This window comes from Orycteropus afer, unplaced genomic scaffold (genome assembly GCF_000298275.1).
Source record: "Orycteropus afer afer isolate SDZICR_OR568_19922 unplaced genomic scaffold, OryAfe1.0 scaffold00009, whole genome shotgun sequence".
Taxonomy (NCBI): domain Eukaryota; kingdom Metazoa; phylum Chordata; class Mammalia; order Tubulidentata; family Orycteropodidae; genus Orycteropus; species Orycteropus afer.
Window position 1 is genome coordinate 18,159,309 of NW_006921596.1, and position 19,929 is coordinate 18,179,237.

Here is a 19,929-nt window from a genome sequence, read left to right on the forward strand (position 1 = left end):
ATTAAAAAAAAAAAAAAATTAAGAAAGTGAATTTGCTCTGTAAATTTTCACCCAAATCACAATTAAAAAAAAAAAAAAAACACATATATAAATAAAAAGGAAAGTTAAGCAAATGGCACAAAATGGTAACAACTGATTAATCTGGAATGAGTCTATGAAAATTCTTAGTAGTATTCATATTCGTATTATTTTTCTTTTAAGTTTGAAATTATAGCAAATTAAAAGGGAAAAAAATTATGGTTACAAGCATCAATCCTCCTGTGTCACCTGTTTTTGACTTACCTGCCTCTCGCTCACTCGAAGAGGACCAAACACGATGCACTGGATTAGCTTAGCCACCAACATCAAAACACAGCAAGCAGTATTTACCAGGACCTGCATACAAACCAAAAAGAAGTTTATTTCCTCCTGTTGAAAAATAGGAGCTCTGGTAGCATAATGCCTAAGGTATTTGACTGCTAACCAGAAGGTTGGTGGTTCAAACCCACCAGCCAATCCATGGAAGGAAGACTGGCAATCTAGTTCCATAAAGATTTACCACCTTGGCAACCCAGTGGGGGTCGCTATGAGTCAGAATTGACTTGATGGCAGTGAATTTGGGGTGTTTTTTTTTTTGGTTGAAAAACAAAAGCAGCTCTGGAGATTTTATTTTCGGAACTTGGGCATCATTTCCAATGACTGAGCCTTTCCAATTCTCTACCAGTGCAAAATAAGCAACACTTGAAGGGGCACACTTTTATGGAGTGGGGGTGGTGATGAGCAGGGAGGAAAAGGCACCAGCTTTCCAGTTCATTCACAGTTCTCTGTCCCAACCTGTACCCTCCACCAGGCCATCTTTCTTCTCATTCTTAACTGTACGTGAAGTGGAGTCAACTCATCACTGCCTCCCAGGCACATGTTCTACATTAAGATTTTGATAGCCTTGAAGAAAACCGTTCTAGAAATAGAATTTGTTATGAACAGTAAAACCTAGCACCAAATATCTCACCTTGTCAAACAAAAAGAAGGTGGGAGAGAGGGGGTTGGTGGTCACACAGAAGCCATAAAACTATGAACTGAGAACTAATGCAATGGAACAAGGTGCCAAACAAAAGACAGCTGTTCTCCATGCTTGGTGGTGCCCTTAACATCAAGGTTCTGGGGCATCAGAGGAGTGTGGCATCTAGAAACCATGAAGAAGACAACTGGTAGGAAGGGTTGAGAACTGAAAGGCAACCCTGGACACCAATACAAGACCAAGGCCTTCAACAGCTGGTAGGAAATTTTTCTTTCTTTAAATAATTAAGACATGGATAGACTTACATCTAAATAACAGGTCTAATGTTTACATAATGTTAGAGCCAGCTGACCCTGACCAAGAGGCTAGTGTGGCATATCACATTACTGATGCTGAAATGATGTCAAAAAGCCAAAAGAAAAAAAAAAATCAAACCCATTGCCAAGTCGATTCCAACTCATAGTGACCCCTATTGGGCTTGCAAAGCTGTAAATCTTCATGGAAGTAGATTGCCTCATCTTCCTCCCATGAAGAAGCTGGTGGATTTGAACTGCTGACCTTCTGGTTAGCAACCAAATGCCTTCCACACTGCACCACCAGAGTGCCTTCCAAAAAGTCAAACCAAAAACCAAACCAAAGTCATTGCCATTGAGTCAATTCCAAGGCAGTAAATCTTTACAGAAAGAGACTGCCCAGTCATCCTATTGTGGAGTGGCTGGTGCGTTTGAACCGTCAACCTTCTGATTAGCAGTCAAATAAATGCCTTAGGTACTATGCCACCAGCGCTCTTAAAAAGCCAAAAGGACCTTGATAAAGACTATCTTTATCATGACTTTCATTGAAAACAGAGCTCTGATGGCGCTATGGTTAAAACAGTGGGCTGTTTACCAGAAGATTGGTGGTTCAAACCCATAGCCGCTCTACTGGAGAAAGATGAGGCAGTCTGCTTCCTTAAAGACTTACAGCCTTGGAAATCCCATAGGGGCAGGTCTACTCTGTCTTACAGGGTCACTATGAGCTGGAACCAACTTGATGTCAGAGGAGTTTCATTGGAAGCAAATGAAAATGAACACCGACTAATATAAAAACTGGCTGAAACTCTGATTCACTAAGTTTACAGGAAAGTGGTCATTTTTCCTAGGTCATTCTTCCCTCTACTTTTAAAAGCGCTCTGGTGGCATAGTGCCTAAGGTATTTGACTGCTAACCAGAAGGCTGGCGGTTCAAACCCACCACCACTCTTCAGAAGGAAGATGGGGCAATCTACCTCCGTAGTGATACTACCTTGGAAATCCAAGGAGGGGTTGTTACGAGTCAAAATCGACTCAACGGCATAATACAACAACAATGATTTAAAGGGAAAAAAAAAAAAAAAGGAAAGTGACCGAAGGGAAAGCAAGCTCCAGTATGTTGTTGTTAGATGCCTCAAGTCAGTTTCCATTCATAGCAACCCCATGTACAACAGAGCAAAATCCTGCCCAGTTCTGCACCATCCTCACAGCCACTGCCATGCCCGAGGCCATCATCTCAGCCACCATGTCAACCATTTCATTGAGGCTGTTTCCCTTCTTTGCTGACCCTCTACTTTACCAAGAATGACATCCTTCTCCGGGGACTGCTCCCTTCTGACATGACCAAAATACAAGCAGATGAAGTCTGACCATTCTCACTTCTAAGGACTATTCCAGCTATAACTTCCTCCAAGACAGATTTGTTCATTCTTCTAGCAGTCCATGATACATTCAATATTCTTTGCCAACATCACATCTGAAATACATCAATTCTTCTGAAGTCTTCCTTATTAACAGTCCAGCTCTCATATACATGAGGCGACTAGAAATACCATGGCTTAAGTCAGGTGCACCTTACTCTTCAAAGTGACATCTTTGCTCTTTAACACTTTAAAGAGCCCTTTTGCAGCAGATATGACCAGCACAACACATCATTTGATTTCCTAATTGCTGTTTGATGGGTGTTAACTGTGGATCCAAGTAAAATGACATCTTTGACAACGTCAATCTTTTCTCTGTTTATCATGATGTTGTTTATTGGTCCACTTGTGAGGTGTTTTAAGTTGAAGTATAATCCATACGAAGGCTGTAGTCTTTGATCTTCATCAGTAAGTGCTTCAAATCATCCTCACTTTCTGCAAGCAAGGTTGTATCATCTGCATATTGCATGCAGGTTGTAACGAGTCTTCCTCCAATCCTGACGCTTCATTTTCCTTCATATAGTCCAGTTTCTCGGATTATTCACTCAGCATATAGATGGAATAAGTATAGTGAAAGGATAAAACCCCGACACACACCTTTCCTGATTTTAAACCATGAAGTATAAGTATCTCTTTGTTCTGTTCGAATGTCAGCCTCTTGGTCTATGTACAGGTTTCTCACGAGCACAATTAAGTGTTCTGCGATTCTCATTCTTCACAATGTTATCCATTAATTTGTTATGAGCCACATACCAAAAACGAAACCAAACTCACTGCCATAGGAGTCGATTTGACTCATAGTGATCCCTCCTTGGGTTTCCGAGGCAGTATCACTATAGAAGTAGATCGCCCAGCCTTCCTTCTAAGGAGTGGCTGATGGGTTTGAACCGCCAGCCTTCTGGTTAGTAGTCAAGTGCCTTAGGCAATGAAATGTGTGATGTATTTTTAAAGGACTGAGACAGAAATAATACTGTAAAAACAAACGTAAAATAAACAAAATTCTTCTAATACTTAAATCTTTCAAATAATCAAGAAGGAAAAAAAAAAAAAAACCTATCTAACTATCCAAAACATCCAAGAACTAGTGAATGCCTATGAACACCTTCATTGTGCTCTAAATCAGTCAGTCAGAACCTAGGCCATGTTAATGAAGAGAAATGTCATAAGACAAAACCACAACCACAATCTCTCATGTCACATCCTCCAGCAGAAAAGGATTTTAAAAATCAGCCAAACATCCTCCAATCTAATCACAACAGACTTTTTTTAAAAAAAATCCTTGTTTTTGCCTGCAGGTACATGAAGTCAAGAATTAAATGCAACACATTTAGCCCCTATTTGTCCAAGGCATGTGGGAAGTTAGAAAAATGAGGGTGATCTAGAATCTGCACTAAAGGAGTTAGAATTGCAATATAGTTGAGGCAGAAGGCAGTAAGCAATCTAATAAACATGGATGAAGGAGGAGACATCAAATTTAGGGTCACATTTTCATTTCTCTATCCAAACAATATTCTCACACATCTTGGGTTACAAAACAAAATATATTTTCTATTTCTCAGTTAAATTTTTTAAAGAAGCTTTTAGAAATTAAAAAATAATAATAATAAGGTATGCTTTATTATAAAGAGTTTATATCTTTGAATTAAAAAAAAAAAATAAACAGAAAGTTCAAGTCCTTCAAAAATCCTGTCACCCAAAGATAACCATTTACTCTTTTAATCTAATTGGAAGATTTAAAAATTAACGTGGTTGGAAAGGAATAAAAAATTTAGAAAGTATACTGACACCAAACACCTTTTATGAACTTTATATAAAAATCAACGCTTTGTAGGATTGGAAAGGAGCTCTGGTGATATACTGGGTAAGGCATTTGGATGCTAATCAGAAGGTCAGTGGTTCAAACCCATTAGCTACTCTGTGGAAGGAAGCTGAGGCAATCTACTTCTGTAAAGATTTACAGCCTTGGGGTCGCTGAGTCAGAATCAACTTGATGGCAGTGGGTTTGGGTTTATTTTTCTGTAGAATTGGAAGCAATTAAAAAATTATTTTAAGATTATGAACAAAGTGTTTTTTTTTTTTAATCTGACAACTTTTATTTAATTAATAACTACTCTGGTGACATAGTGCCTAAGGCATTTGACTGCTAACCAGAAGGCTGGTGGTTCAAACCCACCAGCCACTCCTTGGAAGAAAGGTTGGGCAATCTAATTCTGCTGTGGTATCGCCTCGGAAACCCAAGGACGGGTCGCTATGAGTCGGATCTGACTTGACGGCAGTGAATTAGTTACTCTATACAAAGATGTCTTAATTTAAAAAATATTTTATCCTTCTAATAGGCATATGCGAGCTCTGGTGGCATAGCGCCCAAGGCATTTGACTGCTAACCAGAAGGCGGGAGGTTCAAACTCACTAGCCACTCCTTGGAAGGATGATTGGGCAATCTACTTCTGTAATGATACTGCCTCAGAAACCCAAGGAGAGGTCACTATGAGTCAGATCTGACTCAACTGCAGTGAGTTTTGAGAATAGGCATGTAACTTCTCAACTTCAAAACTCACAGAGGTTTGACAAATTGCAAACACTGAAAGAACATAATTGTGGCATTCCTCATTGTTTTAGGGTAGATTCTATAGAGAAGCAAAGCCAGTAAAATTTAAGTATGTGTGTATGTGTATATATATGTATACATATATATATGGAGAGAGACAGTGATTTATCTCAAGGAAATGGCCCATGTAATTATAGAGGCTGGAAAGTCTCAAGTCCATGAGTCATCAAGCTGGAGACTTCTCCTGACTCATAGAGCTGCAGGAGTTGACAAACCCAAGATCAAGAGGCAATAAGGCAGTCTGCTGGCTTTGGAGGCTGATGAACCCAAGATCAGCAGGTCAGATGGCAGGCTGCTGACGCACAGGCTGCAAAGTCAGCAATCTCAAGATTGACAGGCAATACAGCAGGCCACTGATTTAAGTCCAAGAACTGAAGGTCAAATGATGACGAGCCAGATGCCAGATCCAGATGGAGCAAAAAGCCAGAGATCTCTGGCAGGATGTTCATACATACTGGAAGTAGGTCACATCCCTGAGGAAGCTCCCTTTCAACTAATTGCCTACTCATAGCACATCTCATCTTGGATGTGATTATATCATATTTCATCATGGGGCATGACTATATCATAACTCCTAAACCATGGAGAATTATGGCCCAGTCAAATTAACACACAACCTTAACTATCACACTCATGAAAAGTAAATTCCAAAACAGCTACTTCTAAGTCTGTCAGGAAATATTCTTAACAAAATAACCCAGATTTAAATCCCCAGAACCACGGGACAAACCTTCTCACCTATAATAACCATGAGGCTCACTTCCAGCAAGTCTAATCTGAATTACTACCTTATTCATTTTAACAACAGTAAAAGTTCTAACTTAATTTTATCTGTTAATTGCTGTTATGTGTCGTCAAGTCAGACCTGACTCACAGCGACCCTTCCTTGGGTTTCCGAGGCAGTATCACAACGGAAGTAGATTGCCCAACCTTCCTTCCGAGGAGTGGCTGGTGGGTTTGAACCACCAGCCTTGTGGTTAGTAGTCAAATGCCTTAGGCACTACGCCACCAGAGCTCCCTGTTAGTTAGCCAGCTAACTTTTCCTTGCAGGCAGAGTCCAAACTCAGATCTAAGTATAAGGAGCTTCACTGGAGCAAAATGGTAAACATTTAAATTTCCATCAGTGAGACAAGTTCAAGAAACTGTAAAACATCCATTTGGTGGAATATCATGAAGCCAGTAAAACTAACTCAGCAGTTCTGTATTTATTAGCATGCTACGGAACCTTCAACCTAACTTTGTTGTTGCTGTTGTTGTTGTTATGTGCTGTCAAGTCCGGCCCAACTCATAGCGACCCCTCCTTGGGTTTCTCAGGCAGTATTACTACAGAAATAGATTGCCCAACCTTCCTTCTGAGGAACAGTTGGTGGGTTTGAACCGCCAGCCTTCTGGTTAGCAGTCAAATGCCTTAGGCACTATGGAACCTAACTTACTCACTTAAAAAAAGCAAAGTGTAGAAATGTGATTGCTCTGCTAGCTCTGCATAGAAAAAGAAGGAACATGTATACATATATGCTTGTATAACAGGAATTGTGCCAAAGACATGATCGATTTGGGTACAGCAGTGCCCCCTTATTTATAGGAGGATAAGTTCCAAGACCCCCAGTGGATGCCTGAATCCGTAGATAGTACTGAACCTATACATACTATGTTTCTTCCTATGGATACATCCAACAAGTGCCCAGGGTGCCCCAGATGGGCAGCATTAACCCCTCGGGTGCCAGCAGGGTACAGCTCAACCACTCACCCACCTAGGTTTTGGTATATCCAAATTGCCAGCAGTACTACTCTTGCACTTTGGGGCCATTATTAAGCAAAATAAGGGTTTCTTGAATGCAAGCACCGCAATACTGAGACAGTTGATCTGATAATCTAGATGGCTACTAAGTGACTAACGGGTCAGGTAGCATACAAAGCATGGACACACTGAACAAAGGGATGATTCACATCCCCGGAGGATGGATGGAGCAGGACAGCACAAGATTTCATCACACTGCTCAGAACTGCACACAATTTAAATATTTTCAGACAGAGATTGACTGCATGTAACTGAACCGTGAAAAGCGAAATTGCGGACAATGGGGGATTTCTTTATTTCTTAATCTAGTCCATAGTAGCACTAACTACAAGAAACTGGGAACAGCCACATCTGGGGAACAGTACCTACTAGGGAAAGAGGGAAGCGGGAGATTTCCATTTCTCTGTATACCATTTCTGCACTTCTTAACTTTTGTACCACGCACATTTCTTACCAAATTTTTAATTTTTTAAAGTTTAGAAACCACTAGACTTATCTGACCTGTTTTGAAATTCCCCATTTATTTTTTTCACCATATGGCAGGCACTGGGAATAACAAAAACCAGGTGGTTGTTGTTGTTAGGTGCCATCGAGTCATCTCTGACTCATAGCGACCCTATGCACAGCAAAACAAAACACTGCCCCGTCCCGCACCAGCTCCAGGATGCTTGCTACACTTGAGCCCATCACTGCAGCCACTGTGCCAATCCATCTTGTTGAGGGCCTTCCCCTCTTTCATTGACCCTCCACCCTACCAAGCATGACATCCTTCTCCAGGGAATGGTCCCTTCTGACAACATGACCAAAGTAGGTGAGATGAAGTCTGGTCACTCTCAATTCCAAGGAGCAGTCTGGCTGCACTTCCTCCAGGACAGATTTGTTAGTTCTTTTAGCAGTCCATGGTACTTTTCAGTATTCTTCACCAGTACCACAAGTCAAAACCATCAACTCTCCTTCGGTCTTCCTTATTCATTGTCCAGCTCTCACATGCATATGAGGCAATTGAAAATACCATGGCTTGTGTCACACACACTTTAGTCCTCAAGGAGACATCTCTGCTCTTCAGCACTTGAAAGAGGTCCTTTGCAGCTGATTTGCCCAGTGCCATACGTCGTCTGATGTCCTGACTGATGCTTCTTCCACTGGCGTCGACTGTAGAACCAAGCAATATGGATGGAGTCTTTGATAATTTCAATCTTTTCTCCATTTATCATGATGCTGCTTATAGGTCCAATTGTGAGGATTTTTGTTTTCTCTATATTGAGATGTAATCCGTACTGCAGACTGTAGTCTTCAATTTTCATCAGTAAGTGCTTCAAGTCATCCTCACTTTCAGCAAGCAAAGCTGTGCCATCAGTGTATCGCAGATTGTTAATGATTCTTCCTCCAATCCTGATGCCACGTTCTTCTTCATGTAGTCCAGCTTCTCGGATTCTTTGCTCAGCATATAGGTTGAATAAGTATGGTGACAGGATACAACCCTAACACACTCCCTTCTTGATTTTAAACAGTGTCCCCTTGTTCTGTTTGAATGACAGCCTCTTGGTCTACGTACAAGTTCCTCATGAGTACAATTAAGTGTTCTGGAATTCCCATTCTTCTCAATGTTACCTATAATTTGTTATGATCCACACAATCAAATGCTTTTGCATAGTCAATAAAACATAAGTAAACATCTTTCTGGTATTCTTTGCTTTGGGCCAAGATCCATCTGACATCAGCAATGATATCCCTCGTTCGACGTCATCTTCTGAATCCAGCCTGCATTTCTGAAGTTCTCTGTCAATATACTGCTACAACCATTTTTGAATTATCTTCACTAAGATTTTACTTGCATGTGATAGTAATGATATTGTTCAATAATTTCCACATTCTGTGGGATCACCTTTCTTTGGAATGGGTAATAACATGGATCTCTTCCAGTCAGTCGGCCAGGTGGCTGTCTTCCAAATCTCTTGGCATAGCTGAGTGAGTGCCTCCAGCAGGGCATCCATTTGCTGAAACATCTCAATGGGTATTCCATCAATTCCTGGCATCTTGTTCTTCACCAATTCCTTCAGTACAGCTTCGACTTTTTCCTTCAGTACCATTGGTTCTTGATCATATGCCACCTCCTGAAACTGATGAACATCAACCAATTCTTTTTGGTACAGTGACTCTGTATATTCCTTCCATCTTCTTTTGATGCTTCCTGCATCACTCAATATTTTGTCCAAAAAATCTTTCAATATTGCAACTTGAGGCTTAAATTTTTTCCTCAATTCTTTCAGCATGAGAAATTCCAAGCAAATTCTTCCCTTCTGGTTTTCTAACTCCAGGTCTTTGCACATTTCATTATAGTAACTGGCTTTGTCTGCTCAAGCTGCTCTTTGAAATCTTCTGTTCAGCTCTTTCATCTTGTCATTTCTTCCATATGCTTTAGCTACTCTCTGCTCAAGAGCAAGTTTCAGAGTCTCTTCTGACATCCATTTTGATCTTTTCCTTTTCCATCTTTTGAATGACCTCTTGCTTTCTTCATGGATGATGTTCTTGATGTCATCCCACAATTCTTCTGGTTTTCAGTCACTGGTGTTCAATGTATCAAATCTATTTCTTTAATGGTCTCTGGTAGCATAGTGCCTAAGGCACTTGACTGCTAACCAGAAGGCTGGTGGCTCAAATCCACTAGCCACTCCTCAGAAGGAAGGTTGGGCGATCTACTTCCGTAGCGATACTGCCTTGGAAACCGAAGGAGGTGTCACTATGAGTCAGGTCCAACTTGATGGCACATAGCAACAACAACAACAAATTCAGGTGGGATATATTCAAGGTCTTATTTTGGCTCTCATGGACTTGTTTTAATTGTCTTCAAGTTGAACTTACATATGAGCAATTGATGGTCTGTTCCACAATTAGCTCCTGGCCTTGTTTTGGCTAAAGATACTGAGATTTTCCATCATCTCTTGCCACAGATATAGTCAATCTGATTCCTGGTACTCCATCTGGTGAAGTCCATGTGTACAGCTGCTGTTTGTGCTGTTGAAAAAAAGGTATTTGCAATGAATTAGTGGTTGGTCTTGCAAAATTCTATCATGCGATCTCCAGTGTTATTTCTGTCACCAAGGCCAAATTTTCTAACTACCGGTGATTCTTCTTTGTTTCCAACTATTACATTCCAGTCACCAGTGAAAACTAATACATCTTGATTGCATGTTCGGTCAATTTCAGACTATAGAAGTTGATAAAAATCTTCAATTTCTTCATCTTTGGCTTTGGTGGCTGTGTGTAAATTTGAATAATAGTAGTATTAACTGGTCTTCCTTGTAGGCCTATCACTGACAACACTGTACCTCAGGACAGATCTTGAAACATCCTTTGCGAGGATGAATGCCATGCCATTCCTCTTCAAATTGTCCTTCCTGCCATAGTAGATCATTGTTGTTGTTGTTGTTATGTGCCGTCGAGTCAGCCCTGACTCATAGCGACCCCTCCTTGGGTTTCCGAGGCAGTATCACTGCGGAAGTAGGATTGCTCAACCTTCCTTCCGAGGAGTGGCTGGTGGGTTAGTAGATCATATGGTTGTCTAATTCAAAATGGCCAAAACCGGTCCATTGCAGCTCGCGAATGCTTAGGATATCAATCTTTATGTGTTCCATTTCATTTTTGACAACTTCCAATTTTCCTAGATTCATACTTCATATGTTCCATGTTCCGATTATTAATGGATGTTTGCAGCTGTTTCTCCTCATTTTGAGTCATGCTACGTCAGCAAATGGAGGCCCCAAAAGCTTTACTTCATCCATCATTAAGGCTGGTTCTCCGCTGATGAGGCAGCTCTTTCCCAGTGTTTTGAGCACCTTCCCACCTAAGGGGCTCCTCTTCCTGTGCTGTATTATACAATGTTTCTGGGCTATTCATAAAGTTGCCCAGTAATGTATCAGACAATGTTTCTCTGCTATTCAAAAGGTTTTCCCTGGCCAATTCTTTGAGAACTGGATGGCCTCTTCCTTCCTCCTAGTCTGTCTCAGTCTGTAAGCTGTGTTGAAACCTGTGCACCATGTACAGTCCTGCTGGTGTTTGAAACACCGGGCACAGCCTCAAGCCTCAAGTTGATTTTTATCAACTTCTTGCAACAGCAAGCCACCACAGTATGACAAAATGACAGACAAGTTTGTCTCCCTTAGCTGTTCAAAACCTCTCCACCCTCCCCTTAGCTGGATCCTGCCACTTTTGTCATTCCTGGCTTTCTTTCCTTTTCCTGCCTCTTGGGTGGGGCCTGTCTCCCTCCCCTTTTATTTAAAATTCCTTCCATTACTGAAAATACATAGGTTAAACATAAAATTCAAAGCAGAAACAATTTGGTCCTGAAATGGTTAGGGTAATTCCCTTTACTCTAAGGTCCTACAAGAAAACATCCCCATGCCCCCAAATCATCCTACTATTCCCCTTGAGAAAACAAAACTAAAAACCAGGTAGACTGATTCAAAAGTTATACTGTTGAAACACTCAGTATTTCTACTACACTAAATAGGTATGCATAATGTCCGTTAAGACAACGTCTGACTGCATATGTGGCCTAGTCCCATTTGGTTGTTATGTTTTGGGTTTTTACAAGGGAAAGCAGTTCTCCTTATGTTTATTTCCCCCTAATGGTTTTCAAGACCCCAAACCCAGACTCTTAAAGCACTGGACCACAGTGGGACACAGGTTGGTGACGCAGAGGACATGGTTCTGGGCACAGGCTCTTTTTCAGGTTGTGCAGCCGGCAGGTGGCTACAGCTGCTGCTTCTGCTGCTCAGGCAGGCAGAACCACAAGACAGGACACGCTGCTCAGGCAGGCAGAACTGCAAGCAAGACAGGACATGCTGCACTCCCGCGGCTGCTGCCAGCTCCCCCAGCTTCCAACAGCAGGAGCAACAAGATGATGGAAAATGGCTCCCAGAAGGTTTTAATATGGTATTCACACAATGTTCAAATCACGTAACATCCTATTTCACAGAACACACTGTCAATGTTAAGCAACACACACATGTACTTCAAAGGAGCCCTACTGGTGCCACGGTTAAGCACTTAGCTGCTAACTGAAAAGTTGGTGGACCAAACCACCCAGTGGTTCCAAGGGAAAAAGACATGCAATCTGTTCCCATAAAGATTTGTTGTTGTTGTTGTTATATGCTATCGAGTCGGCCTGAGTCGGTCCGACTCATAGCCACCCCTCCTTGGGTTGCCGAGGCAGTATCACTATGGAAGTAGATTGCCCAACCTTCCTTCCAAGGAGTGGCTAGTGGTTAGCAATCAAGTGCCTTAGGCACTATGCTACCAGAGCTCCCCCATAAAGATTACAGCCTAGAAAACCCCATTGAATAGATCTACTCTATCATATGGGGTCACAATGAGTCCAAATCAACTCTACTGTATCTAATAACAAAAAGAAAGTACTTTAGAAAAGTTTCTTGTATCTATATAAAGTTTCTTATATTTATTTTAAAAACTAGTATTTTTTTAAATGTCAACAAATGCCTTCCTTTTTTATTAGTCTACACAAAATAAAAAGTTTGCTTGTCCCTGTGCAGTCTGTAACAGGTCAGATAACAGTGATCCAAGGAACCCTAGTTAATCAACCTTAACCCTTTTGTGATATACAGTACCCACCTACATTTTCCACCTCTGGGGTTTAGTGGGAAGCTATCCAATCCTTAGCATGTGCTACCCTTTCATGGGGGCCTATATAATTGCAAGAATCTGAATAAATGGTCTCATCCCACAAACTCCAGCACAAGAGATCCCCTGGAACATATGTGCCCCACTAATTGTATCAACATCCATAATACCTCAAAAACATTTTTTCATTTTATTCAAAATTCTTTCCATTACTGAAAAACACATAAGTTCAACAAAAAATTCAAAGCAGAAAACAATTCGGTCCTGAAACGGTTAGGGTAATTCCCTTTATCCTAAGGTCCTGCAAGAAAACAACCCCCTGGCCCCGAATCATTCTACTGCTCTACTTGACAAAACAAAACTAAATTATAAGACTGTTCAGCCGTGAGGAAACCAGAGGAAGAGTGATACAAATGGTTCAGCCACATTTTCCACTGTGTAACGGTGGAGGTATTTTTGACCTGTAAAATGCTGGCCACCAATAGGGTATAATTTATGAGCTCATAATGAAATGCAGTTAAAACTAGCAAGAACTGTTTCAAGAACAGATCAATTTGGTTATTTCTTAGTCTCCTTCTTAACACTACACTAACTACTCCACAGCTCATTTGCAGGTCAACTCCCTTTCAGGATAATACATGTACTGTTACCTCTCAGCAAGCTCCCAGAGACAAGCACAAAATGCCAATAAAATACAAAGATGCACTCACCCCAACCCCTTCTTACATCAAGGATTGTGTTCCTCTCTTCAAAATGTTAGGAAAGTAAATGAGATTAGGTACGGAAGCACTTACACCCACCGAGAGGCAGTCCAGCAGCAGCCCCTTCCTCCAACACCCAGAAGCTTTTTCTTTTATTTCTAAGTTGATTATCCAGGTTTATATTGTATTACTGGTGAACCGAGTCTCTTTTCCTTCAGCTGCCCCAACATTTCTGGAGGTAACATTTTTCTCTATTGTGGACTCAAAAAGACACAAACTTGGTAAGTCACTTTCAGCTCTGAAATTTTATCACCACATGAAACAGAAACACACTCTAAAGCAGGGTCAGCAACTGTTTCTGTAAAAGCTGCTATTGCTGTTATTATTGTTGTTGCTGTTGTTATGTGCCGTGGAGTCGGCCCAACTCATAGGCCCAACTCATAGCAACCCTTCCTTGGGTTTCCGAGGCAGTATCACTATGAAAGTAGATTGCCCAACCTTCCCTCCGAGGGGTGGCTGGTGAGTTTGAATCACCAGCCTTCTAATTGGCAGTGAAATGCGTTAAGCCTTATGCCACGAGATCTCCCTCATTTTACCAAGTCCTGCTTATAATTTTAGAAGCTAATATGTTTGTTTGTTTAAAAAAAAAAAAAAAGGCAAAGAGAAAAGAAAAAGTAATGAAAATAATGGGTAAGACTAAAGAAATGTACCAAACCCTGCACAACAGTAAACAATGAGATACTTTCACGGAAATGGCAGCTTGAATAATATAAAAATAATATAAAATAAGCCCAGAAATGAATAACAATGAAATAAATATTTCTCAGGAGTAAGATTTTAGACTGGAACTTTGAAAAGCCATGGGGAAACAAGTGATCAGTTCAAATGTAAGCATTTGTTGTAAGAATTTTGGCGCCTCCTCAAACCTGCCCTCAGTGACCCTGCCAGATGCCCACCTGAACAGGCCTCCTTGGCAGGAGGTGGTTTTAGGTCTCTAGACTTCCTGGCCCCTCTTCACTCTATATAAGCTGTATATAAATCCATCCTCCACCTGCTTCCATAAACTGTCCCTCAAAGAACCATCTCATCGTGACAGCCCCTTTCCCTTTTAAACTCCATCAATGGCTTCCCATGCCCACAAAATACTGTCAGCACTTCTTGATAGAACAGACAAAGTTTATATAATCTAGTGTTGGCCCAATATCCCATCTCCTCCCTAGGTCAGTTTCTCAAACATGAAACCAGTTGCCACTGAGTCAATTCTAACTCCCAGCAACCACATGTGTCAGAGGAGAACTGTGCTCTACTGGGTTTTCAATGGCTGAGTTCTAGGAAGTACATCAGCAGACCCACCTTTTGGTTATCAGGCGTGAGCATCAGCCATCTGCATGACCTAGGGACTGCCTCCCAAACATCAGTGTGCCTCACATCACATTTGTTGTTAGTTGCTCCCAATGCTGGCAACACCCCCCCCACCCCCACCCCACCCACCCCCGCAGAGTAGAACAGCTCCAAAGGGTTTTCAAACCAGACAGGTGCCTCTGGGTGGGTCTGAACCACCAACCTTTCAATGAGCAGTCTAGCCCTTAACCATTTGTGCCACTAGATCCCAAGGGCCTACCCCTCTCCCTGAAATTAACTCCCTGGTAGAATTTGAGAAACTACGTTTCACAAGTACCCAGGTGACACCAAATCAGGATGCCAGAGGTACACATTTTGAGGGAAAAAACTTCAGAAGGGATGGCTCATCTCCTCCTTTCACAGAAGGGTCACCTCCCCCACCTCCTGCTACTCCCGGGACTCCCCTTCACCTTTCCTATCCTCTTCCTAAATCAGAAAATCCAATGGCTTAACTGCCCAGTTACTGACAGCTCTGCGTACACCCTGCACAGCCTTCCTCACACCATATTCAACTTCACATGCTGTTTTCTCTGCCTGAAACAGCCTTCTTGTTAAGATAACTTTAGGTTAGGTTCAAATGTCACTTTCCATGATTCCTTCCCTGGGAGAAGTATCTCTCTCCTCTAAACTCACCATTATTTTGTTTATGTCATTCTTATCAGTTCAACTCTCTGGCACATAACAACAAAACATCATCAGTTATCACAGTTTGCTTTATTTGTTTATCAGTTGCTCTGAGGTAAGGGGGAAAACAATGTTCATAGCTATGACCTCCACAGTGCCCAAGATAGTACCTTTGAAGGGATTTTTGAGTTGAGCAGGTTCATCTACAACTTCCTAAGATACTATCCAAGCCAAAAAGAAACACCAAACATGTTGCGGTCAAGTTGATCCTAACTCAGGGACCCCATAGGACACTGCAGAATTGCTCCATAGGGTTTCCAAGACTGTAATTGTTACGGAAGCAGACTGCCACATCCTTCTCCACGGAGTAGCTGGTGAGTTCAGACCACTGACTTTTCAGTTAGCAGCCAAGTGCTTAACCACCGGGCCACTAGGGATCCTTAAGAAATTATCAGACCTGTATTATCCAAAAACTGTGCTCTATAGAGCTAAGTTTTAGAGCGATCCTAATATGCTCACTAGTAGCTGGCAGAAGGATCCAGTTTTGTTTTGTCTTGCTTGGCAGCGTTTTTTTTTTTTAATAAAAAAATGGAATCTGAATGCCATTTTCACAGAGGCCCCACCACACGTTTACTCAGTAATGTTATATCAGCCCACCCAAGGCTTTTAAGATTGTAAACTCTATTTGGCTGCTAAAGCAGAAACTAAATGGGGAAGAAGAAAAATACTTAGAGTGCGCACATGGAGAAACCAAGGAAGGCCAAGATGAACGTGTGAAAACCAAAGAAAAAAGGTGGAAAAGTATTGTTTTCAACTGAGAAATGAAGATATCATCGACAGATAGGAAGAAGTTATAAGCTTGCATGATAAGCTGGGAAGAAAGGGAAGTTGTCTTAAAGACAGCTTTCCTGGAAAAATCAACAGACTTTACATAATGTTTTATGAAGAGGTATTAACCTTGGAATTTGAACACGGGCTTTGTAAGAAGAAATTCTTAAAGGGGAAAAAAAATCATTAAACAATACTAGAAGTTGTTATATAAATACAATAGCAGTTCTTTCTCAAAGGCTTATTTATATCTGTGATTTTAAAAATATGTCAAAGACTACATTATAATCTTAACATTTGTCAAACGCACTCTTCACAGCCCTTTAAATTGTTTACCTACTAACTCCAACGCAAAAGCAGGTTTGAAATTAAACAAGAGACAGGAGTTGAGTTCTTTCTCTTCTCCCTTCTTTGGTGGCCTTACAAAGCAGCGGAGGCATGAACGTGGCCTTTCCCTGCTGCCGACTAACCTCTGCATCAAGACGAGGAGACAACTCCACAGCCCAGAGTTCACAAATCCCACTGCTTCCTGATGAAGCACAGTGGGATTAATTATAACAAATGAGTTGAATATCATTCTATCAGCTTGGAATATTAATCTCTCAGTCGTTTACAGCCTACTCTCAACCCTAAAAGGAGCCCTGGTGGCACAGTGGTGAAGCGCTCATCTGAGAACCAAATGCTGGCAGTTTGAACCCACTCAACTGCTGCACGGGAGAAAAACCTGGCAAATTACTTCCATGAAGAGTGCAGCCTGAAACGGTGGCGAGGCTGTGGAGAGACTGGGCCTCTCATGTACTGCTCGCGGGACCGTAAAATGAAACAACCACTGTGGAAAACAGTGTGGCGATTCCTTAAAAAGTTGGAATTAGAAATACTATTTGATCCAGCAATCTCATTACTAGGTATCTATCCTAAAGAAGTGAGAGCCAGGGTAAGAACAGGCATATGCATACCCACCAGCCACTCCTGGAAGGAAGACTGAGCAATCTACTTCCATAGAGATACCCCCTCCGAAACCCAAGGAGGGGTCACTAAGAGTCAGAACCAACTAGACGGCAATGAGTTTGATTTGGTTTATGTTCATCACAGCACTATTTACAATAGCAAAAAGATGGAAACAACCTAGGTGTCCATCAACAGAAAAATGGATAATCAAACTCTAGTACATACACACAATGGAATACTATGCAACACTAAAGATTCCACAAAACACCGCATAACATGGATAAACTTGGAAGGCATTATGCTGAGTGAAATAAGTCAATCACAGAAGGACAAACATTTTATTAGTTTATTATTATAAAAAGTCAAGGAAAGATTTATATATGGAAGGAAACTTTCTTGTTGGTTACCAGGGGTGGGAGGAAAAGGGAGGGAACAGTACAATAAATAAATTAATTAATTAAAAGGGAAAAAAAAAGGAATACAGCCTTATAAAACCCAATGGGACAGTTCTACTCTGTCTCACGTAGTCGCTCTGAATAGAAAAGTCTACCCAAAGGCACTGAACAACAATTCAATCCCAAATGGGAATCTGCAGAAGGAGACAAGATCCAAAATGCAGCAGGAAATGCCTGACTAAATCTTGTAACAACTTTTCTGATCACTGTGGTGTTTATATAAGAGACATTCAAAGCCAAGGTGGATGCAAAATTCTTTAACCAAAATAACAGTCGATGTGCCCTGCCAGAAATTATCTGTTCCAGTCAGGGCTTTAAACCTGTTGGTTTGACCCCCTTTTGAGATTTGCCTGTCCATTCCAGATACAAGAGCTCTGGTAGCATAGTGCCTAAGGCACTTGACTGCTAACCAGAAGGCCGGCAGTTCAAACCCACCACCCACTCCTCAGAAGGAAGGTTGGGCAATCTACTTCGCAGTGATACTGCCTTGGAAACCCAAGGGAGGGATCACTGTGAGTCGGGTGTGAGTGACAGCACATAACAACAATAACCCCAGACATATTGACTCAGAACCTATGTTTTAACAAGATCTTAGGTGTAAGTAAGAATCACCTGGTGATCCTACGAAAACGGAGATTCTGATTCAGTACATCTGGGGGGGACAGGCAAATTCTCAGCAGAAGGTGGAACCCGAATGAACTGATTCCATGCTCTGGTTCTAATAAGTGAGACTAACACATATGCTTGTAAATACTGCTTATTTTGCACTAGCTGACAAACTGGAAGCCTTGTTTTAAAACGCATCAATTGCAGAAATCCTGAGTTAAATGATCAGCAGCTTCTTGATTCCCAATGTTTGAATGCCTTTGGACATCAAAACCTTCAGGAATCATCAGGTAAAAGCAGCAAGAAACGAACCACAGTTGTAGTTTTTTGTTTGTTTAATAAATAGCACCCAAATAAATCAAACACCAAGTAGCAAAAGTTGTGGGAGATGGCTCTGTGAACAAGAAATGCCCAAACCCACAGAAATGCCTAAATTCCCCCATACTCAACATGTGAATTCTCCTACCCCTGATATCTATGAGTTGGAAGCCACTCAACTGCAATGGGTTTGGGTGGGGTTTTTTTGTCCTCTTTTGCCTAAGGCACTTGACTGCTAACCAGAAGGCTGGCAGTTCAGCCACTCCTTGAAAGGAAGGTTGGGCAATGTATTTCCGTAGTGATACCGCTTCGGAAACGCAAAGAGGGGTCGCTATGAGTCGGGTCCTACTCGACCGCACATAACAACAACTTCTTCACTGGAAATCAGCTAACAACATTGCCATGTTTGGCAGAGTCAGAAAGCCTTTCAACTTCTATCCACTTAACAAAACATTCAGAGCAACCTACTCCCTGATCCTCACCTCCCCTACGAAACTGTTCCTGGTCTTCTAATTTCCTAACAGAGGGTCCCTCGGATGTTCCCACACAGTTTCCACCTTTTACTTCCACTCCTTCCTCCCCCGAGCACCTCAATCCGGTCCTTCCCGTTCCTGTCTACTCCTCCCCCCTCGGCCTGGCTGCTTTCACCCGCGCGCCCCCCTCCACGTCTCCCCGACCTCCTTCCGCGAGCCCTAACTTGCTCCAGTCGCCCCCTACTCACACCCTCACCCGATCTTCTTCCCACTGCGGGCCCACTCCCAACACTTCAGACTTCTTCCGCGGGCGCCGTCCGGACCCCCGGCCCGGACACCCCGGTGGTCCGGGGGAGAGAGGACCCCTTGACCCAGCCACGCCCCCCATGGATAATGGGTGACGTGGCGGCCCCCGCCACCACCACCACCACCACCCCCGCCCCGGTCCCCCGCTGCCCGGCGCGGCGCAGCCTCGCTCACCCACACGAACAGGCTGTCCGATAGCAGGTACTGGGCCACGTCGCGGGCCCCGGGGCCCCCGACGCCAGCCCGGTCGGGAGCAGGCGTTTCCAGCTGCAGTGGGGCCATCAGCGGGTCCGACTCGCCAGACCCGGGCCCAGCCTCGGGCTGGCTGAGGGCGCGGTAGGCGCTGACGATGGTGCCGAGCAGGGCCAGGCCGCTGAGGCCCGTGTAGGTACGCAGGCTGGGCCAGGGAAAGCGCTCGAGGAAGAGCAGCGGCATGGCGGCAGCGGCGGCCTCCAGACCCCAGGCTCCCCCGTGCTGCGGCCAGGCTCTTGCGGCGGCCTCGCGAACGGTGCCTAC

General features: G+C 42.6%; 1 protein-coding gene across 1 annotated transcript in view; it reads right to left on the reverse strand.

The window, feature by feature from the left end:
* Nucleotides 1-19,848, reverse strand: part of AMFR (autocrine motility factor receptor) — a 61,747-nt gene extending 41,899 nt beyond the window's left edge. The window contains exons 1-2 of the mRNA XM_007947194.2: nt 19,588-19,848; nt 283-375 (exon numbers count right to left, since the gene is read on the reverse strand). Of these exons, the coding sequence (XP_007945385.1) occupies nt 283-375; nt 19,588-19,848 (354 nt within the window). The remainder of the gene's footprint in view (nt 1-282; nt 376-19,587) is intronic.
* Nucleotides 19,849-19,929: the final 81 nt, after the last annotated feature.